Genomic DNA, 23,783 nt, shown 5'->3' with positions numbered 1-23,783 from the left:
CATAAACAACATAAGCTAAAAATGTGAGTACTCTTAAAATGCTTTTCTAACTAGTTCTACCCTAGTGTACCTAACCTAAGTGTCGTACAAGGTAAGAAGTAGGTAATGTTTTCTATAGTATACTACGGTACATGCCCTTGTGACATCTCACCTTGATTACGGAAATATACTGTACCTGGGCGCTACGGCTGAATGTTTGAATAGACTTCAATGTCTACAGAACGCAGCCGTGCAGCTGGTCCTCAAGCAACCGAGGCGGGCATCCTCAACGAAGGCTCTGGTGACCCTTCATTGTCTTCCCATTAGAGAACAGGTATTGTTTAAGGTACTTTGTGTATGTCATTGCATCTCCCAGGGAATGGGTCCCGCATACTTGGCTGACCTGATCATCCGCTACGCTCCCACAAGGCTACTTAGATCTTGTGGGACGGGCCTGCTACTTGTTCCCAGGGTCCAGAAGGCTAGGATGGGGGGGCCGGTTGTTTCATCGTCTGGCTCCGCAGAACTGGAACAAACTTCCTCTGAGCCTTAGGTTAGAGGTCTCCGAGGTTAAGTTTAGGAAAGACCTGAAAACTCATCTTTTTCAGTGCTTGTAGGGTCTATTGCATTGTTCAGTTGCTTCTGTTGTCAGGTTCTCTTCTTTCCAGTCTCTCCTCACAGTGTGGGGACACACCAGCTGGTGTAACCAGGCACTTTACAAATGCTCATATTATTATTATTATTATTATAGTATGATAGGCTATAGTATGGCATGCTAAGTTTTAGTATGCCAAGAGTCTGGTATGCCAAGTTTAGTATGCCAAGAGTCCCTCTAGGTTCTAGTCAGCTCCATACCTTGAGAATGAGAGAGGTGGCAATCTCTTTCCGGGTCTTGAACTCTAACACCCAGCGAAGGGAGTCAAAAAGCTGGAAGGTAGATTCTCTGCAAGCAGGGATGCCACGTCTCTTGTCAATGCATCAGTCCGGGACACGGTCTCCTCTAAAGTTGAAGTCTCCTCCTACTTGTTTGGGCAAGGGAAGGTATATTTATATCTGGTAGGTGACTTGGAATGTTAGCATTGATGTAAAGTCAGGCAGAGGACGATGCCAGGAATGAACCCTTAAGGAATAGCAGTTCATGCATAATAAATGAGTTATTGGAAAAATCAATAATCTTGTGCTAGGGGAACTCCCAAGAGCTTAAGGGTCTGGTTTCTAAGAATTCGTTGTCACATTGGGGTGGACGGATGCAGGTGACCATGCCTGTATTTGAATAGCATGACTAATGCCTAAATAAGGACTGGGAACTTATGCCTATATAAGGGCAATGTGAATTGTGCCTATATATGGACATGTATTATGAAAACCTATATACGGACACCTAGAGCAGAATACAACAGCCACTCCACTTTCGAATAAATGATAATACTAAATAGTAAACATAAAAATGCTAAATATAAAACTGAGTACCACATGTTTCTAAAAACATTTGTAAAAGCATACTAAAAGTAGCAAAAAAGAAAACTGTAGCTAAACATGTAATGAAAATGTATGGTACGGCAATAGGAATGAATAGAAACATATACATATGACAAAATGGTTGACAATTATTCAAAAACCAAAGCCATTTCATAACATGGTACTAAATGAAATAGTGGTAAATAAGGTGACAATGTGTCCCTGGAAGTAGTCAAAGAAGTCTGTTCTATATGAATAGTTCTACTGTAAGCAGATTGAATTGCCATGTATTTTCAAATTTAGAAAAAAGTCAATTTTTGGAAGAGTTCTAAGTTCTGATCTGTTATGAAAATATGGAGGCCAAATTCATTGCTTCCCTGGTACACTCTGAGTCGAATCAAAGTCAGTGTATGGGTCTGGAAAAAACATGAAATGATCAATTCTTGTGGACAAAAGATCGTCTACCGCTGTTGGTGACAGTTGGAACACATCGTTTAGAAGGTTAACTGCACAGAGATATGAAGCATCACCTTCAGCATGGAATGCCGCAGAAATGTTCGTGTCCGATGTTACCTGTGTGCCTGTTGATCAATCCCATACCTCAATAGCAGCAAGAAGCGTTTTTTGAGATCTCAACGAATGTCGTCATCAGGATTGGTAGCCTCTTGGGACAACACAGAGAACGGGCCGTTATCGGGTCCAGCAGAGTATCGATTTCCGTTGGCATGACTGATGGGAGTGTTAGATATATGTCTAGCACGCATTCTTCACCGCAAAGCAGGCAGCGTAAAACAGGTAAGATGCAATCTTGCCAGATTGGTCTAAATGACAGAAACAATGTTGTATTAAGTTCCCGTAGATGAGGTATGCCCAAAAGTTGCACAATGGGCTCACGGCACTTCCGTTCTAGGAGAGCTTTCTCCAAGTTGCTGGGAGTGATGCCAGTGGATAGGCTTGCCATAGCGTAGCAGTAGAAATAGAAACAGGATTCCTCCAATGAGCGCTAGAACTAATGGCAGACCACCAAACACCGAATGCACAAAGTTTGGAATGATTCCAAGGACTGCCTGAAAAGGTGTTAACAGTCCTAAATATATGGTCTTAAATGCATGTACAATCCCGCTCATATCAGACATGTTTAAGATACGTCCTATCATTTCTTTGAAATGTATAGGGCAGTTTGTACGTATTAGAGCCTGTATCTCAGCTGAAGTCCTTGCGATTTGTAGATCAAAGGTTTCTTTGGCCGAGGTCAAAGGCACAGTCTGTTGCAAAAGCATGGCTTTCATTCTGCTTAAAGTATCAAAATGTATAAAATAAACATTCAATGAAGGCCATAAAGGTGACTCCCTGATTGTGTCTATTTGGGGGAACAATACTTGCATACAACAAGTAACCCTAGAGCAAACCGTTACTAGATATGGGATTCCTGACAACATGGCACAACAAACTTAAATCATTCAACATGAGGTAACTCCTGTTATAAATTTGGCCAAACATTGGATTAATCACATAATCACAGCAGCTGCTGGTGTACCCTGCAAGAGGCAGAACATGTTTGCCATAGAACGATTCAAGCCCTGTGTAAAGAAATGTCCTGACATATGAGAGATCCGCTCAGTGCATTTTCACAGTGTGTATCACTTAGAAACACTTCATGACCCCCACTCCAACATCTGTATTAGTAAGCTAAAACCCAGGATGTCTTAATGTATCATTTACCCAACCTTTAATATTTGCCTGTTTGAGGCAATACTGAAAATAAAAAACAGTGACAGGCAGAGTTATTTTGCCATGGATAAGACATTCTGTGGCTGCTTTTTCTGCTACCAAAAATGGTAAGTTTTCCAGTTTTTCAATGCTCAGCACTGTTTACTTTGCTCCCCTTTGTGCCAGTTTGATCTCTTTATCCATGAGATGGATTCTGAAAACAGAGACGATGCGTGCCTGTCCTGCTATATGCGGACGACGCCGTCCTAATCTCTAGAACCGCAATTGGCCTCCAAATCTTGTTAGACTCCTTCTTCGTATTCATGAACTCTCGAGGCCTGAGCTTCAACAATTCGAAATCTTTCGTCATGATGACAAGATCAGGCCCCAGAAAGTTATATCCTTATTCAGTGCATGGTGGAAAAATACCGATAACCAAGACCTTTTCGTACCTTGGTGTTCTCTTCGATCACAAACTAACGTGGGCACCAGCGGTACGAAAGAAGAAGGGTGAGGTACTGCGGGCAAATGCAGCAATAACAGACTTCGCCAGGAAAATGGGAAATAGCCCAGTGGCTGCCGTGTTGAAGCTATACCAAGCTAAAAGCACGGCTGTCGCGTGTTACGGGAGCGAAATATGGGGCTTTGTTCCTCTAGACGATCTTGAGGTTACCGAAAATACCTTCTTAAAACAAGTGCTAAGGGTCCCAAGGGGAACGGCAAATTTTTCCGTCCATGAAGAATTAGGCATGCCCTATTTAAGCGACAGAATAGCTGCAAATCCTTTGCTGTGCTGGCTAAATAGCTGGCTGAATACAGACATACCCCTCACTAGAAATATTCTACACGAAGCTCTATCGTGGGAAGGGAGGTATAAGATCCCCTGGATAAGTTACGTTAGAAGATGTCTTCTTGAGATGGGTCGGCTGGATCTCTTCCTAGCGCCAGAGACAATAACTAAACCTGATGTAACCTATGTGAAGAACACCTTTATGTCAACTAGGTACCTAGCAAGGGAGGAGAGAGAGCTTAAGAAAAGCAGTGTGAGGTTGCATGTTCTGATAAAAACCTGCCCACAAATGGAACCCTATCTATCTTGGCCCATGTCTGGCTATGAGCGTTTCTTGTTGAGAAGGTTTCGTTTTGACCTGTTTCACCTATTGTTAGCTGTACCAAGTGGGGCCCATAGAGGCCAAGTGTTGCCAGCTTGCGGCTGCGACAATAAGTCTCCGCAAGATCTGGCACACTTTTTATTCATCTGCTCCTATTATATAGTCCCCCGTAAATTGTTTTTAAAACCTCTCCTTATAAAGCTACATTTTGCACAAATCAGACCAGCACTTTATTACCTTCAAATGCTAAACTGTGATTGCACTATGTTTGTATGTAGCTTTTTAAAATTAGCTCTCAAGTTTAGAAAAAGTATGGAAGGTTAATTAATTATGCTACTGATAGGTATATCCTTTTATCTAATTGTATATTCATATATATTGTTTTAATCTACTTATCTTGCCTGCGCCCATCGCTTTTTGGAAACACTCTTTTATAATATTTTGTGTAAAATGTTAACGTTATGAAATGCACTTTTATGATTGTCAAATACAAACAATCGAATAAAGATATTTGACTTGACTTGACTTGTTGATAAAACGCCAAGGCACATATCCTGCATACAAGGATTACAGCGTCCAGCCTAATAACATAATAGAACGTAACTGAGATTGGCCTTGTTGTAAAGTGGCTGAATCTTGTTCTAGTATGTCAATAGCAGAAGATACAATGTTGTCCAGTGAATATATTCTTGATGACAAAGTTGTTAATCCATTGTTGACCACAGAGAGAGATTTCTCTAAGTTAATACAATCAAGCTGACATATTCTTTCTGTGGCCTCTGCCTGTGAAACCTTCCATATCTCATTTTAAGCAGCATAAATGCCGGCTTATATGAAACGTTTTTGATGCCATTTTCTTGGTCCTAATAAGAAATCCCTAATGTCTGCGCATTCTTTAACTAAAGATAAGTGTTGTTTCACATCCTCGAGTGTATATTTTTGTAACCAGTCGAGGCACAATTTTCCTACTCTGTATGTTATTACTACGCCCGGATGCAGTAGTTGAACATACCATGGGTCTGGCCTATGGATACTAAAGCCCTCTATTCTATTCAGGAATCTTTCTTGACAGATGTTTGTGTCTGTGGGCCAGAGCAACCATTTTTTCCAATCAGGATCTGATCTGTTGTGTTGTAGTATTGTGTCTACGGTGACCGCTCCCTGTGTAGTGCTATTACTTGCAGCTGTTGGTACAGAAGGTGTGATCATGTCTTTGATCTTGGCTAATCCAAGGCAAGACGTTTGTTGCACAGTGTCATATAAAAACATTATTTGCTGAGGCATGATACAGGCTCTAAACAAAGTTTCTTTCCCCTGCACTTGCCAATCTTTAGAACCCCAGACAGATTTTGTGTTGATTGTGTCTTTGCAAAAGTCGAATTCTTGTCTAAACAGTTGGGCAATAAAGGCTGCAGAATAAGTCTATTTTGTAGTAGTTAACATATTTTTCTGTCCTGTATTGTTTACATTTCTATAGAAAAATGTTATTGTACCCAGCAAAATATGGAAACTTATTTCCAAACATTTTTTAACTACTTTTGGTGGTGTAGGACAATGTTCCCATTGGTTAAACATAAATACATTTCTAGGTGTTGCAGATCTATGCAAGAAATGATGACTGTAGTGGGTTTAACAATAAAGCTGTATTTAGTCTGATGAGCCCTCTAAGTTTTTATTGTTAGAGAATGCAGCAAACCTTCCAAGAGCAGACATCATGTTATTAACCACTTGGATGCTAAGGCATCTCAAGGACGTTAATGTAATTTCCATTGAAATCAATGGAAACTCCATGACGAGCTGAGCTCGTCATGAGCGTCGAAGGGGTTAAAAGTCTCAAAGTCCCAATCATCAGAATAGGTACTGGAGGTAATTAAGACACTTAATGACATTTTAAATAAATGTAGAATCTTCATAGGTTCCATCAGGCCCAATATGTCAAAATCGGTTGAGTCCCAAACTCTACCATCCTGTATAGGAACGGCAGTGATGTTCACTGCTGTCAAATCTCTTGCTTCACAATGGGAAAATTGGTGTTGTTTTAAAAGTAAGTTCACATTTTTACTTTCAGTGTACAAACTAATGTATCTATCATTCATAAGCACGCTAAGAGTCATTACCAAAGCTATCCAAAGCAGAAAGAAAAATATTCCAGAAATAATCCATAGTTCAATCCATGGTGAAACCAGATAAGAGTCTTTCTGAAAATGATAAAATCCTTGTACTTGTTGTTTGAAAGTTTTTAGGGCTGCCGTCATTTCAGGCTCACTTGGATCCTCACACAACGTATCAATTTTAATGAAGTAGCCAGAAGCAGTTCTGTCATTTGTTGGAGTTGCATCAGGATTCATCAAAACCGCTGAAACCAGTTGATCATGTGTTATGTTTGTGTAGACAGGTGTATCTGGATGAACTGTTACTTGAGTTTCAAGAGGGATGTGTTCCATAGCATCATTTCTTAGTCCTTTATCTATTACTGCTGAATTCTTGATGATTATGAGTCTTTCAGTCTGTCCTCAAATAGGACCTCATGTGGAGTGATCCCCCGATAGAACTTCTTGGCAAATTATTTAATGAGCGTTGGACCCTATAAAGATGTTTGACCCACCCATCACCCGAACCTAATACTCCAGCTGTTATAGACTGCTTCATGTCCCAGTTTTTTCTTTCCACAATAGAATTTTCCTCAGGATGGTATTGAGAAGAGTACTGCAATACAACCCCCAAACTGGCCATGCATCTTTGTAAGCTCTAGAGCTAAACGCAGGGCCCTGGTCAGAATGTAGTGTGCCTATTGCGTATGTGCCGATAAAGACTCCCACATCTTTAATAACAGTTTGAGCCTTTGCAAGGGACCGCAGTGGTCCAGGTAAAAACACACTAATGATTTATCTGAAATTAACAGGGGCATGTGCGCAGGACGTTTCACTGTAGAGACTTTCAACTTCATGCATATTTCACATACCAAAGCATAGTTTTTGGTCTGTTTCCTAATGTCGGGCCACCAATATATTTGTTTTAATAAAGATGCTGTGGCGGAAACACCTGCATGGGCAGAGGCTATCCCTTCATGTCCTGCTAGGATCAGTCCTAATCTACATTCCATGTTTGAAATTACCCTATCCCCCACTCCAGGGATTCAAGCAAAAGGAATGTTGTTCACATCAATTACATATGAGCACTTGAGTGGAAATTTCTTTCATATTGCTGCACTACTGCCTTTGCTTGAAGCATTGACAGCCAACATTATCTAACTGTCTATTCTCGTTTTTGAACAAGTGATCGCAGCTATGGTAGCCATTTGTACAGCCCCCTTTGCGGCTTCATCAGCCAATGAATTCCATGCAACGTGAACGCCATCACTTTGATGACTCGGCGTGTGTATCACGTGAGCTTTTGGAAGTTTGTTTATCAACTGAACTACTTATTCCCAACGCATTTTATGCTGCATTGTGCCAACTTTTGCATAGTTGATTCCATTTTGAATCCAATTCTGTAAATATTCATTATAGGAATGGACACAGTAAAATGAATTGCACACTAGAATGTGGGGAATTCGTGATCTGGACTTTCAAGTGCTAGTTTGAATGCTTGTAGTTCAGCTCCCTGAGCTGTACAATCTCCTAGAGATTGAGTTTTAGTGGCCATTGGTCATAAATTACCGTTGCGCATGCGACCTTTAACGATTGTGCATGCTGCACTATAAGCTTTTTACTCCCTGTAGCAGGTTGTGATGATCCATCAGTATAAATTATAAATTTATACTGATCGACAGGCAGAATTTCAGTGTTCAGAGGACATTCATGTTCATATTGCAGGAACGCCTCTGTTTTTAAATCAGGATCAAAAACATATTCAACATTTGTTGCAGCAAGAGAATTAACCCATAGTATCCCTTTAGGATGTAAAACTTTTGCATTTGGAATGCTCGCTTTTGTAACTGCCTCTATGGTTGGTACTGGAGTCACTACAATAATGCGTTTCCCCTGGCCTAGAGCTCTTTCTTTTGCTATAGCGGTTTGAACTGCTGTCAGTATCTTTTCTGTTGAAGTGAAGCGCATTTCTGCTTGTGTATACAAATGTGATTTGTATGCTACTGGTCCTTTTTCACCCTCATTACATTTTAAATAGGTGAATCCGCATTGACCTGAAATTATTCGGATCACTAAATTGCATTTATTTATGCGTGTTTGTAAGTGATTTGTTGCTAACATTTTAGCTTGGAGTAAATGCAGGATGTCTGTGTGTTCCTGTGTCCAATGTTTTGTTGAAAAATCAGGTTTGATTCATTTGTAGTGAGGTTTAACCCTTTTTGCATAATTTAGAATGTAAGTTCTTCCAGAATTTAGGAAACCCAAGATGGATTATAAATATTTCAGCGTTTTTGGAGGTTGGATCAGCGCATACTTTTCTAAAAAGTTAGCATGACAGCCTTTTGCCTTCACTTGACAGCTCATATCCTAAGAAAAGGACATTGGGATGGGCAATTCTGGATTTTTCAAAGTTGAATTTATAGCCCTCAGAGGTGAGGCCCAGTATAATGGTATTTACCCTGCTCAAGTGCCTATCTAGGTCATCGTCTGTCAGAGAGCAGTCATCGACGTATGACTATGCTTGTTAAAATAAATTTGTAGTAACTCTGATACTCTGGCTGAGAATAACCCTGGGCTGTTTTTGAAACCTTGTGGGAGTCGACAAAATCGATGTTGGGTCCCCATTATTGAGAAAGCAGTACATTTGACTAGTGAGGGACATCTAGTAACGACTAGGTGAACTGCAGCTCTTTGTAGAATTATTTTGATATTGGATACTATAATATTCACTGCCCACAGCTATTCTCGTCCCATAATGCTTTACAGGGCCTTTGGTTGTAATTGTTTTTTTGTCAATACCTGTGCTTGGGGTGGTCCTAAGAGGATGGGACCACCGCTGAAGTTCAACAAAATGTGCTTTTTGTTTATGCTCTATGTGTTCAAGGCATCTGCTTGGTCCTCCCCCTAGGTTAGGGGGGGGGAAAAATCATCAGTTCTCTTATTGCCTAATGTTTTCATTGTAAAATTTCACTTTTGTGAATTGGTTATATACGTGTAAGCATTTAAAATTGCTTTTTCAAAGCATCTGAGGAGGTTGTTGATTTAGCTGCTACACAACGTGACTAATGCAAAACAACAGTTGATGGACAGAATGCAGAACAATGTCATACATTCACCCCAGTACAGAGATCTGGGCCTAAATTCATCGTGTTTTTGCACTCCACACCACCCCAGTTCAGACATGACCATATGCAAATCAGCCTTGACCCTGTGTCTCATGGGAACAGTCCAGCCCGAACTGCCAAGCCATGTCTTTCCTGGACCGGAATCAAGCATCCTAGGACCGGTTTCTGGCTATCAGCCGTCTTCAGCCAGGATAGCTTGACTCCAGTGGTGTGGAGAGCATGGGACTCATGTCTGAGCATACCCATCCAACTCGGGGAGACAAATGCAAAACAACAGGTGATGGACAGAATGCAGAACAATGTCATATATTCATCCCAGTACAGAGATCTGGGCCTAAATTCATCGTTTATCTGCACTCCACACCACCCCAGTTCAGACATGACCATATGCAAATCAGCCCTGATCCTGTGCCTCATGGGAACAGTCCAGCCCGAACTGCCAAGCCATGTCTTTCCTGGACCGGGATCAAGCATCCTAGGACCAGTTTCAGGCTATCAGCCGTCTTCAGCCAGGATAGCTTGACTCCAGTGGTGTGGAGAGCATGGGACTCACGTCTGAGCATACCCATCCCACTCGGGTGACAAATGCAAAACAACAGTTGATGGACAGAATGCAGAACAATGTCATACATTCACCCCAGTACAGAGATCTGGGCCTAAATTCATCGTTTTTTTGCACTCCACACCACCCCAGTTAAGACATGACCATATGCAAATCAGCCTTGACCCTGTGCCTCATGGGAACAGTCCAGCCCGAACTGCCAAGCCATGTCTTTCCTAAACCGGAATCAAGCATCCTAGGACCGGTTTCTGGCTATCAGCCATCTTCAGCCAGGATAGCTTGACTCCAGTGGTGTGGAGAGCATGGGACTCACGTCTGAGCATACCCATCCCACTCGGGGTGACAAATGCAAAACAACAGTTGATGGACAGAATGCAGAACAATGTCATACATTCACCCCAGTACAGAGATCTGGGCCTAAATTCATCGTGTTTTTGCACTCCACACCACCCCAGTTCAGACGTGACCATATGCAAATCAGCCTTGACCCTGTGCCTCATGGGAACAGTCCTTGCCGAACTGCCAAGCCATGTCTTTCCTGGACCGGAATCAAGCATCCTAGGACCAGTTTCTGGCTATCAGCCGTCTTCAGCCAGGATAGCTTGACTCCAGTGGTGTGGCGAGCATGGGACTCACGTCTGAGCATACCCATCCCACTTGGGTGACAAATTCAAAACAACAGTTGATGGACAGAATGCAGAACAATGTCATACATTCACCCCAGTACAGAGATCTGGGCCTAAATTCATCGTTTTTTTGCACTCCACACCACCCCAGTTCAGACATGACCATTTGCAAATCAGCCTTGACCCTGTGCCTCATGGGAACAGTCCAGCCCGAACTGCCAAGCCATGTCTTTCCTGGACTGGAATCAAGCATCCTAGGACCAGTTTCTGGCTATCAGCCATCTTCAGCCAGGATAGCTTGACTCCAGTGGTGTGGAGAGCATGGGACTCACGTCTGAACATACCCATCCCACTCGGGGTGACAAATGCAAAACAACAGTTGATGGACAGAATGCAGAACCATGTCATACATTCACCCCAGTACAGAGATCTGGGCCTAAATTCATCGTGTTTTTGCACTCCACACCACCCCAGTTCAGACATGACCATATGCAAATCAGCCTTGACCCTGTGCCTCATGGGAACAGTCCTGCCCGAACTGCCAAGCCATGTCTTTCCTGGACCGGAATCAAGCATCCTAGGACCAGTTTCTGGCTATCAGCCGTCTTCAGCCAGGATAGCTTGACTCCAGTGGTCTGGAGAGCATGGGACTCACGTCTGAGCATACCCATCCCACTCGGGTGACAAATGCAAAACAACAGTTGATGGACAGAATGCAGAACAATGTCATACATTCACCCCAGTACAGAGATCTGGGCCTAAATTCATCGTTTTTTTGCACTCCACACCACCCCAGTTCAGACATGACCATTTGCAAATCAGCCTTGACCCTGTGCCTCATGGGAACAGTCCAGCCCGAACTGCCAAGCCATGTCTTTCCTGGACTGGAATCAGGCATCCTAGAACCGGTTTCTGGCTATCAGCCATCATCAGCCAGGATAGCTTGACTCCTGTGGTGTGGAGAGCATGGGACTCATGTCTGAGCATACCCATCCCACTCGGGGTGACAAATGCAAAACAACAGTTGATGGACAGGCGTGACAAGGCACAGTTTTGGTACTGTACTACGTGCAGTTTGCAAAGTGCGAATTAGTACAAACTTTGCATGCTCCGTTAGCGTAGGGTAGTATTAAGCCCAGGGTTAGTGTGATCCTCATTGGTAAACAGATTGTTACGATTCTGTGTTTCTCATAAGAGCTTGTATTTGGAAACACTGCTTCGATTTGAGCAATTTTTTGAGCTATCCAGAATGGAATTTGTTCACATTTTGTGGGCATTTTACCCATGACTCCGTGTAAATTCTATGGAGTAATTTTTAGTGTATACCTTTGTTGAGGGGTTTGATGTTTCTAAATGAAATATTGGACTAATTGTCTGTAAATTTGTATTAACTCTTGTAATTGAGTAAGTAATTCCTCGTCTGACATCTCTTCGATGTAAGGATGAGGTGTGTAGCCTGCGAGTATCGGCCATGTTGCTCCTGGTCTAACTAGTAGACTGAGCCTGGTAATGTTTTTCTGATGTTTTAGGGGGGGTTTGAACCAGAGATTATGCTCCTGGTATGTGAGTGGAATTTCAATATCCCTGAAAGGAATATATTTCTCAGGTGGTTCATCTTCTTAAAAGAAGTGAAATACTTTTGTTACTGGATATAATTATGGGAATAGAATCCATGAATAGAATACCTCTGTCTGAAATGATTCATGTGCTTCTATCGCGAAAACTGTTCTACCACCTCTTGGTGCTAGGCTGTGTTTTTTAAATTTTAGAGAGATTACTCTCCTTAAGTTTGGAGGGCAGTTTATGACACCCTAATCGGTTTCATTTAAACTTGTAAGGTTAAAAGTTGTTACCGCTTGATCAGCCGCAGCTACACCGTTCTCGGTGATAGTATCCCCATTCAGGGACATTGTTTTTGAAAAATGTAGAGCAAGTTTCAAGGAAACAAACATAAGGTGCACAATATTTTGGAACACTGTAACCTTCAACGTAGAACAAATCAAACAGCGAACATATTGGTACATATTGGATATTGGTAGACGTGCATTTGAAAAAAAGGATTTATTGAACAGTCTTGTTTCTCATGTAAGAGATATGAGCTGTAAAATAATACTGCCCTAGTATTATCTTTTAGCTATGACACATATATTTTTAGCTATGACACATATATTCATATACATCATAAGATGCTTCTCCAACTAGTTCTACCCCAGTGTACCTAACCTAAGTGTAGTACAGTTAAGAAGTAGGTGATGTATTCTATAGTATGATAGGCTATAGTATGGTATGCTAGGTTTTAGTACGCCAAGAGTCTGGTATGCCAAGTTTAATATGCCAAGTTTAATATGCCAAGAGTCCCTCTAGGTTCTAGGCAGCTCCATACCTTGAGAATGAGAGAGGTGGGAATCTCTTTCTGAGTCTCAAACTCTAACACCCCGTCAGAACGCTGGAAGCTAGATTCTCTGCAAGCAAGGATGACAGTGTCTCTTGTCAGTGGATCAGGCCGGGACACAGGCTCCTCTAAATTTGAGGTCTCCTCCTACTTGTTTGGGCAAAGGAAGGTATATTTATACCTGGTAGATGTCTTGGTATGTTAGCATTGATATAATGTAATGTAATGTAATGTCTATACTTGTAAAGCGCACTGTTGCCAGTCGGCGTCCTGACGCTGTATACCGCTGGGGAACCCGTCCTGGCTTTCCCTGTGGCATGGTCCCTGCTGGGAATACCCAATGTGGACCCAGGCATCCCCGGCGTTGATGGGGCCGTTGTGGAGATTAGGCAAGCTAATGCCCAGAGTTGCCAAGTGGGACCCCTGGTTAGAGTAGGCACCGAGGCGAGAATTATCGAGTCCGCTGACCCTAGTCCACTACCCTGCCGCGTGGGGAATCGAACCCTGGTCCCGGGCCGACTTCTGCTTCTGGGTCTGCCGCCTCTAACTAGTGAGCCACACCACTCCACTAATATAAAGTTGGACAGAGAAAGACATGAGGAATGAACCCTTAAGGAATAGCGGTTAATGCATAATAAATGAGTTCTTGGAGAAATCAATAATCCTGTGCTAGGGGAACTCGCAAGAGTTTAAGGGTCTCTTTTCTAAGAACTCGTTATGACATTGGGGTAGATGGATGCAAGTGACCATGCCTGGATTTGGATAGCATGGCTAATGCCTAAATAAGGATTGGGGTCTTATGCCTATATAAGGCAAACATGAATTATACCGATATAGGACATGTATCATGAAACCCTATATACAGACATCGAAAGCGGAATACAACAGTATGGCAGCATAGTTAGGAATCATTGGCCCATTTGTTGTTTGTATGTAACTGGATACAATGCCCGACGCTGTGTCTGGCTGTCACCAACTTGCAAGTTCTTGGGAACAAGAAGGTCCAGTGAAGCTGAAAGAATCCTAAGAGCTGACACAACAGAGGTGATTGATTGTCATAGCAATGGCGTAATAGCTTGGGTGGACGTGGTCAATAAGAGCATGTTTCCTTGATTAAGCTTTCGATCAAGAGAGATAATGTCATGCTGTAAAGTATAACATGTGGAATCATCTGCATTTCCTTAAACTAGTTTGCCTGGAAATCTGTAGCTTTCATTATGGTATAGCTACAAAGTTTTTATCATAATCATTTTTATTGCATTTATACATTGTATCGAGTGTTTTTATGGTAATTGTATTCATTCATCCATTCGGGTTTTTTGATGTCTTATGGAATTGTTTTAGATGTATTTTTATGTTCTTTTATGACCTAACATGTCGAATAAAGCTTATTTGGATTGGATTGGTCACTCAAGATCTGATTGTATTCTCAACCCTCTTCTACCTCTACCTAGAACCACTTTGTGAGATTCTCAGAAACTCTAGGATTTTCTTCTACCTTTACATTGACAATACCCACATTTATATGAAAATCTTATTCCCAGAGGATGGTGCCCTGCTTTTAAATCTCTCTTAAAGATACACAACTGGATTTCCAACGACCATTTAAAACTCAACCCAATTAAAACAGTATTTCTTTTGATTTCACCTCTGAAAGCAAAAATTCCAGTACAAGAATTGATTGCCAACTTTCCTGCCATTGTCATAGTTGTAAGATCATCTGGCCTTACCCTTGATAATCGTGTCAATCTTCAGAGCAACATAGCAGTCATGGACAACAGCACACATAACCAACTGAGACTCATCAAACAATTGATTCCAGAACAAGACCTCAAATAGTGGCACAGTCTCTCTAGACTAGACCGTGGAATTGCCCTTCTCTAAGTCATTCCCAAAGTTAAAGTTTCTCTTATGGGATGAAGAACTACGTAAAAGTGAGTCAGACAGCTTAATGGGTGGGTTCTTGGATTTTAAGGGTGTCATGTTATTTGAATAATTTCTTGATAAGATTGAGTGTCCGTTAGCCAAAAAACTGTATACACAATTCCGATATAGAATCTTTCCAATCAACAGCTTCTATATTCGCTGAGAAGTTAAGTTTTGTGCCAATACTCTTTGTCAGTCATGCCATCTGGAGATTGGAACTTTGCACCATTTCTATTTTATTGCAATGCTTAGACAAATTATCTCAAAAAGTAGTTTAAGCCCATCTGTCACCTCCTAGGAATTAGGTATGAGTATGCTTTGAGAATTTTGAAATCACCACATTTTTATCTTCTGCCTGGATTACATGTAGGAGCATTTTAGAGTCCAGGGATGATCATTCATGGTATGTGATTCACTCTGCATTTATTGTGCATTACTACTGCTGCTTCTGTGATATTTATATAAGGTTGTGTTCCCTTCAATGCATGTTTCACATTGAGAGGATTTTTTAATAATAGTGTACGCACTCTTTTTGTGGCATTCATGTCTTTGCAATTTTGCACAATGTAGTGGTAACCTCATGAGTCATCCTGCCACTGTGTATAATGCAATCAAGTGTTATTTTGTAGTCAATTATGTTGTATTTATTAAAGTGCTTTGATTGTGTCTTGAATCTCTTTTCTAACTGATACTGGAGTTTATTGTCATTGCTTGGTTTTGATGCCTTTACGTTGTTGGATCTAGCCCTGATCTCTTGACTGGGTGAGAGTACTCTGCTTAATTCAGAGACTCTGTCCATCACCACCCCTTGTTGTAAATAATTGTGTCCACCCTAAGCGTGGAAGGGTATACTCAGATGTGAGTCCCTTGCTCATTGCACCATCAGGATTCAAGTAAGCCGGGCCGAAGACGGCTGAAGTGCCAGAAACCGGTCCCCGGAAGCTTGTTTCCTTCCCAGTGTAAGAATTGGCTTTTGTAGTCTGGTCTGCCCTGTTCCCATGATGCACTGGGCCAGGGACAGACTAATTTGCATACAGCCAGGTTCTGAAACTGGGATGGTGCAATGAGCTAAAAAACGGTGTTGGATCTAGCCCTGATCTCTTGACTGGGTGAGAGTACTCTGCTTAATTCAGAGACTCTGTCCATCACCACCCCTTGTTGTAAATAATTTTGTCCACCCTAAGCGTGGAAGGGTATACTCAGATGTGAGTCCCTTGCTCATTGCACCATCAGGATTCAAGCAAGCCGGGTCGAAGACGGCTGAAATGCCAGAAACCGGTCCCCGGAAGCTTGTTTCCTTCCCAGTGTAAGAATTGGCTTTTGTAGTCTGGTCTGCCCTGTTCCCATGATGCACTGGGCCAGGGACAGACTAATTTGCATACAGCCAGGTTCTGAAACTGGGATGGTGCAATGAGCTAAAAAATGGTGTTGGATCTAGCCCTGATCTCTTGACTGGGTGAGAGTACTCTGCTTAATTCAGAGACTCTGTCCATCACCACCCCTTGTTGTAAATAATTTTGTCCACCCTAAGCGTGGAAGGGTATACTCAGATGTGAGTCCCTTGCTCATTGCACCATCAGGATTCAAGCAAGCCGGGCCGAAGACGGCTGAAATGCCAGAAACCGGTCCCCGGAAGCTTGTTTCCTTCCCAGTGTAAGAATTGGCTTTTGTAGTCTGGTCTGCCCTGTTCCCATGATGCACTGGGCCAGGGACAGACTAATTTGCATACAGCCAGGTTCTGAAACTGGGATGGTGCAATGAGCTAAAAAACGGTGTTGGATCTAGCCCTGATCTCTTGACTGGGTGAGAGTACTCTGCTTAATTCAGAGACTCTGTCCATCACCACCCCTTGTTGTAAATAATTTTGTCCACCCTAAGCGTGGAAGGGTATACTCAGATGTGAGTCCCTTGCTCATTGCACCATCAGGATTCAAGCAAGCTGGGCCGAAGACGGCTGAAATGCCAGAAACCGGTCCCCGGAAGCTTGTTTTCTTCCCAGTGTAAGAATTGGCTTTTGTAGTCTGGTCTTCCCTGTTCCCATGATGCACTGGGCCAGGGACAGACTAATTTGCATACAGCCAGGTTCTGAAACTGGGATGGTGCAATGAGCTAAAAAACGGTGTTGGATCTAGCCCTGATCTCTTGACTGGGTGAGAGTACTCTGCTTAATTCAGAGACTCTGTCCATCACCACCCCTTGTTGTAAATAATTTTGTCCACCCTAAGCGTGGAAGGGTATACTCAGATGTGAGTGCCTTGCTCATTGCACCATCAGGATTCAAGCAAGCCGGGCCGAAGACGGCTGAAATGCCAGAAACCGGTCCCCGGAAGCTTGTTTCCTTCCCAGTGTAAGAATTGGCTTTTGTAGTCTGGTCTGCCCTGTTCCCATGATGCACTGGGCCAGGGACAGACTAATTTGCATACAGCGAGGTTCTGAAACTGGGATGGTGCAATGAGCTAAAAAACGGTGTTGGATCTAGCCCTGATCTCTTGACTGGGTGAGAGTACTCTGCTTAATTCAGAGACTCTGTCCATCACCACCCCTTGTTGTAAATAATTTTGTCCACCCTAAGCGTGGAAGGGTATACTCAGATGTGAGTCCCTTGCTCATTGCACCATCAGGATTCAAGCAAGCCGGGCCGAAGACGGCTGAAATGCCAGAAACCGGTCCCCGGAAGCTTGTTTCCTTCCCAGTGTAAGAATTGGCTTTTGTAGTCTGGTCTGCCCTGTTCCCATGATGCACTGGGCCAGGGACAGACTAATTTGCATACAGCCAGGTTCTGAAACTGGGATGGTGCAATGAGCTAAAAAACGGTGTTGGATCTAGCCCTGATCTCTTGACTGGGTGAGAGTACTCTGCTTAATTCAGAGACTCTGTCCATCACCACCCCTTGTTGTAAATAATTTACGTTGTTTTTAAGCATCTGTGAATCAATACTAAACTTTATGACTGATATAAATATTTCTCTAGTGACGTGATAATATGAGAAATGCATTCAAATTGCTTCCCAGTACTACTTTCCAAACAGTAAAATGACACATCTGGACATATTATAGAAGCAACACAATTAAATAGAGGAAATATATAAAATCCCTATGTTCTACTATCTCAAATTGTCCTTGCCCCTCACATTATTATCCACTAATTCCACAATGACCTGCTCTGAACCCGCTAATCCAAACTCCAACCCATTCAGAATACAGAAAATACAAATTTAAAAATGAGCACAAATAGTGGCGCCTGCCCTCTCTCAAACAAAGAACATTTTGCAGCATATGGCATTGAACGTACTTGAGCCCCAAAGAGTGAACATTTTAAAGCTAGATGATGCAATAAAAATAGAAGATAAAAAAATTAATTTGACTTCCCTTAGGAATCCAAATCCAAAATGGCCAAGAGCTCAACACAGAGCAGAACTAAGTACATGGTAAAGGAAGAGAAAGTTGACACTGTATATATTACAGTCTCACTTTTAAGGTAACATCTCTCTTACAAAATATCAAATACAGAATTATGCATTTCCCACTCAAACATTACCCAAACTGTCTTCTAGGGTACAAAATTACGTCAAAATAAACATTTACAAGTGCCTTCCTTAACTACTTGTGTCTTGCGTTTAACTTGATCACATTGTTTCTGTTCTCCAACAATATCATTTCTACCCTAATTGCAGAGACAGTGGTGGTAAATGTTTGGCAAATAATGGGAAGAACATCCAGCAGACGGAGATGCAAGGTAGGTCAGAACATTGCTGAGTTACTCAGGTTGAGGTCATCAACTCAATCAGAACATATAAAGAAATCATATAGTCTGTGGACATGAAATAACATAGATAGTACATACCTCCCGATGTGAAAATCTTGAGAAACCCATTAAAATGCTCAGTAAAATTATCAAAAAATTCAGATTGCTGGGCCAAGTAGGTTTGTATATACTGTCTTGAATCAAAATAATCATCGTAGAATTCCTTGTTAGTAACAGCAGAGGCCATTTTCTCCAGTGCAATATTCTCCTGTTTTCAGTAAGTGTTACCTGTACTCACTTTATATTGCAAACATCTACAATTTAAATAATTTCTCTTACTGCATTTGCAAGTTATTTTAGCTAAAATTCAATTTAAATTTTTAATTTTGGTTTAATGTTTGCATGTTATGTTATGCAGACTTGTAGACTGCATGATCACCTGAGGGGGTATCCTGGAACTCAGCAGGTGTGAGTATAGCTACACTTAGGGCCTAGGGAGATGAATCGAAAAGCCAGGTCTTTAATTTCTTGCAGAATTTAAGAAGTGAGGAGGACGCTCCCATGTGTGGAGGCAGGCTGTGCAATGCTTTAGGGGCTCTGGAGTGAGGCGGAGGCTCCCATGTGTGGAGTCAGGCCATGTAATGCTTTTGGATCTCTGAAGTGGGATGGAGGCTCCCATGTATATATAGCATAGAATGATAATGATAATGATACTTATTTTATCATAACTGGTACTGTGCAGGATGCCATTTGCAATTATTTCATAGTGCAGACAAGTACAAAGTGCCATCAACTACGCTACGCAGTACTATGTGTTCTATGTGAAGTTCAAAGTATACTACGTGAAGCTATGTGTAGTGCTGCACCCAGGGTTAGTGTGGAGTCAGGCTGTGTAATGCCATACGGGCTCTGGAGTGAGGCGGAGGCTACAATGTGTGGAGTCATGCCGTGTATTGCTTTAGGGGCTCTTGAGTGAGGCGGAGGCTCCCATGTGTGGAGTCATGCCATGTATTGCTTTAGGGGCTCTGGAGTGTGGCGGAGGCTCCCATGTGTGGAGGCAGGCCGTGTTTTGCTTTAGGGGCTCTGGAGTGAGACGGAGGCTCCCATGTGTGGAGGCAGGCCGTGCAATGCTTTTGGGGCTCCGGACTGAGGTGGAGGTTCCCATGTGTGGAGGCAGGCCGTGCAATGCTTTTGGGGCTCTGGAGTGAGGCGGAGGCTCCCATTTGTGGAGTCAGGTCTTGCAATGCTTTTGGGGCTCCGGACTGAGGTGGAGGTTCCCATGTGTGGAGGCAGGCCGTGCAATGCTTTAGGGGCTCTGGAGTGAGGCGGAGGCTCCCATGTGTGGTGCCAGGCCGTGCAATGCTTTAGGGGCTCTGAAGTGAGGCGGAGGCTCCCATGTGTGGTGCCAGGCCGTGCAATGCTTTTGGGGCTCCGGACTGAGGTGGAGGTTCCCATGTGTGCAGGCAGGCCGTGCAATGCTTTAGGGGCTCTTGAGTGAGGCGGAGGCTCCCATGTGTGGTGCCAGGCCGTGCAATGCTTTAGGGGCTCTTGAGTGAGGTGGAGGCTCCCATGTGCTGAGGCAGGCCGTGCAATGCTTTAGGGGCTCCTGAGTGAGGTGGAGGCTCTCATGTGTGGAGTCAGGCCTTGTATTGCTTTAGGGGCTCTAGAGTGAGGCGGAGACTCCCATGTGTGGAGTCGGGCAGTGCAATGATTTGTGGCTCTGAAGTGAGGCAGAGGCTCCCATGTGGGGAGACATGCCATGCAATGCTTTGGGGGCTCTGGAGTGAGGTGGAGGCTCCCATGTGTGGAGGCAGGCCGTGCAATGCTTTAGGGGCTCTTGAGTGAGGCGGAGGCTCCCATGTGTGGTGCCAGGCCGTGCAATGCTTTTGGATCTCTGGAGTGAGGTGGAGGCTCCCATGTGTGGAGGCAGGCCGTGAAATGCTTTAGGGGCTCTTGAGTGAGGTGGAGGCTCCCATATGTGGAGTCAGGCCGTGCAATGCTTTAGGGGCTCTTGAGTGAGGCGGAGGCTCCCATGTGTGGTACCAGGCCATGCAATGCTTTTGGATCTCTGGAGTGAGGTGGAGGCTCCCATGTGTGGAGGCAGGCCGTGCAATGCTTTAGGGTCTCTTGAGTGAGGTGGAGGCTCCCATGTGTGGAGGCAGGCCGTGCAATGCTTTAGGGGCTCTTGAGTGAGGCGGAGGCTCCCATGTGTGGTGCCAGGCCGTGCAATGCTTTAGGGGCTCTGAAGTGAGGCGGAGGCTCCCATGTGTGGTGCCAGGCCGTGCAATGCTTTTGGATCTCTGGAGTGAGGTGGAGGCTCCCATGTGTGGAGGCAGGCCGTGCAATGCTTTAGGGGCTCTTGAGTGAGGTGGAGGCTCTCATGTGTGGAGTCAGGCCTTGTATTGCTTTAGGGGCTCTGGAGTGAGGCGGAGACTCCCATGTGTGGAGTCGGGCAGTGCAATGATTTGTGGCTCTGAAGTGAGGCAGAGGCTCCCATGTGGGGAGACATGCCTTGCGGTGGAGGCTCCCAAGGTTAGAGGGTAGAGGCAGGCCATGCAATGCTTTAGGGGCCCTGAAGTTAGGCTCAGGCTCCCCTGTGTAAAGACAGACCAGGCAACCCTTTATGGGCTCTGAAATGAGGAAGAGGCTCCCCTGTGTAGAGGCAGGATGTGCAACGCTTTAGGGGCTTGTCCACCAGACCTGGTTTTCCGCATGCCTTGGATCTCTGCAAGTAGGAGCCTAGATTTGCAGAGGTGTATAGATAGTTTGTAAACCCAGATGCAATTGTTGATGTATGTTGGGCCAGTGTTAGGTAGTGCCCTGAAAGTGTGGGAGAAGTGTGTTGTGATTGTTTGTGAATATGGGCAAATTGAGCTCTTTCGGGTGTGGTGTGAATTAAGTGTAGCACAGGAGGTTGAGAGTGATTCTGGCCACTGAGTTCTGAATTGTCTGTAGATTTTGTTGATATCAGACCCTCCTGTCACAAGCCTTTTTCTTCCCAGTCAGGCAGGCAACAAACCCAGTGGGGGGGGATGCCCCAGAACTGGTTTGAGATGGCCATAGAGAAGGGGACTCCTCATTATCTTGGTTCCTCCTCTGGGTGGGCACACAAGCGGTGCTCAAAGCTTTTTCCCCTAAATAAATATAATACCTATAGCCAATAAATGAGCTGCACCTTAAAATGATTTTCCATTGTGTACCGACAATACAGCAATGCACATGATACATTTTAAAAATTAAAAATGGGTTTGAAGAAAACCTTTAATGTACATAAGATACTGAGTTTAGGAACAGTGGTTATGTGTACATATCTGAATATGGAATTACGTATACTGTCATGAGATTTAAAGGGTAGTTTTAACCCCTTCGATGCTCGGCCTTTTCCCCTCCGGTGCTAAGCCTTTTTTTGGCTACTTGGGGTAGTGCGCACTTAGGCCCCTGTAACTTTTTGGCCAAATAAGGTATCCACGCCAATTTTGCATCCTTTTCTTCCACCATCATGGGTATTGTCAAGGTACCCAGGGTTTGTGGTTTCCCTTGGAGCGGTCCCAGAAATTAAGCAAAATACTGTAATGTTTTAGTTTTTTTCAGAAAAATTGGAAAAGCGGGCTGCAAATGAAAGCCTCTGGGTTTTTTCCCTGCAAATGGTAACAAAAAAGGGTTTGTGGGGCTGAAATCACCGTTTGTCCAGATCTTATGGAATGACAGTCTTTTGTCAGAGAACCAACATTTTTCACACAGTTTTGCCATTTGTCTTGGACATGGCCTATTTTTGCTACTTTTAGTGCTTTCAACCTCCTTCCAGTTAATGGTATAAAATGAGTATGAAAGCAATAATGGATCCAGGAAAGCTATACATTTCAGAAAAGTAGACAACATTCTTAATTCAGAAAAGGGTCATTTGTCTAAATCCATGATGGTTTCTTTATAGAAACTAACAGTTAAATATTGGAAAAATTGAAAATTAGTTGAAAAAAAACAGCCTTCTGTCTCAAAGTTTTCCCCCGGTAACTTCTTGTATTTATGACAGCTCTTTGAAAGCGATATACCGTTACATCCATTAGACCTTCCTAGTTGTGGGGGTATGTAGGGCTTGTAGGTTCACCAAGAACCCAATGAACCCAGAGCCAAAAACTGAGCAGCAACTTGCAATGATATTTTAATATGTACCGTTTATAGAGGAATTATTCTGGGAAAATGTATACATGGAAAAATCGGTATGACGGACACCTATGTATTTTTGAATTGAATACAAATTATAGAGTTTAGAAACAGTATATATTTGCACATTTTCAAAATTGGGAATACTGAAACTAGCATGAGAATTATTGGTCATTTTTCAAAATGACTTCTTTTTTACACAATGTCTTTCATTTGGAAGGAAGAAATGCATAGAAACTCAATAGTTAATAACAGTTGATTTACAAATCTCAATTACTCTAAGTCTCCCGATAAAAACAGTACCTCACTTGAGTGGATCGGCCTTGTGCCTGCGACAGGAAACGGCGCAAAACGCAACGTGGTCACACCTCAATCTCGCAGTGAAAAAATGACCCTTTTTTGGCAGATTGCCTAGCTGTAGTTTTTGTACCCTAGCTCTACCGGCACCTAAGGAAAACTAGGAACCTATACATTTTTAAAAAGTAGACACCCTGTCAAATCCAGGATGGGGTGACTTGACTGCCCCCCGCCAGGTTCTGTTACCCAGAATCCCTTGCAAACCTAAAAAATTGTCCCAAAAAACACATTTTTCCTATATTTATGTGGTGGAAAGTTCTGGAATCTGCCTGGATCCACAAATTTTCACCCACCCCGCGTTTCCCAAAGTCTTCCGAGAACAATGGTAGCCCACTTGTGTGTGTCGGCCTAGTGCCTGTGACAGGAAACCGCCCAAAAGGCAACGTTGTCATTCCTCAATTTCACAGTGAAAAACGACCCTTTTCTGGCAAAGTGCCTAGCTGTAGTTTGTGAACCCTAGCTTTGCCGGCAGCTATGGAAACCTAGCAAACCTATACATTTTTAAAAACTAGACACCCAGGGGAATCCAGGATGGCATGAC

The 23,783-nt window shown here is 43.2% G+C and overlaps 1 protein-coding gene across 1 annotated transcript in view; it reads right to left on the bottom strand.

The window, feature by feature from the left end:
- The window catches only part of LOC144752083 (nicotinamide N-methyltransferase-like), a 112,470-nt gene extending 93,483 nt beyond the window's left edge, over positions 1-18,987 (bottom strand). Inside the window, exon 1 of the mRNA XM_078640033.1 lies at positions 18,824-18,987. Coding sequence (XP_078496159.1) covers positions 18,824-18,971 — 148 coding nt within the window. The 5' untranslated portion in view covers positions 18,972-18,987. The remainder of the gene's footprint in view (positions 1-18,823) is intronic.
- Positions 18,988-23,783: the final 4,796 nt, after the last annotated feature.

Source organism: Lissotriton helveticus, chromosome 4_2 (genome assembly GCF_964261635.1).
Source record: "Lissotriton helveticus chromosome 4_2, aLisHel1.1, whole genome shotgun sequence".
NCBI classification, from domain to species: domain Eukaryota; kingdom Metazoa; phylum Chordata; class Amphibia; order Caudata; family Salamandridae; genus Lissotriton; species Lissotriton helveticus.
The sequence above is the reverse complement of the archived record's forward strand: the minus strand, read 5'-3'. Positions and strand labels throughout refer to the sequence as shown.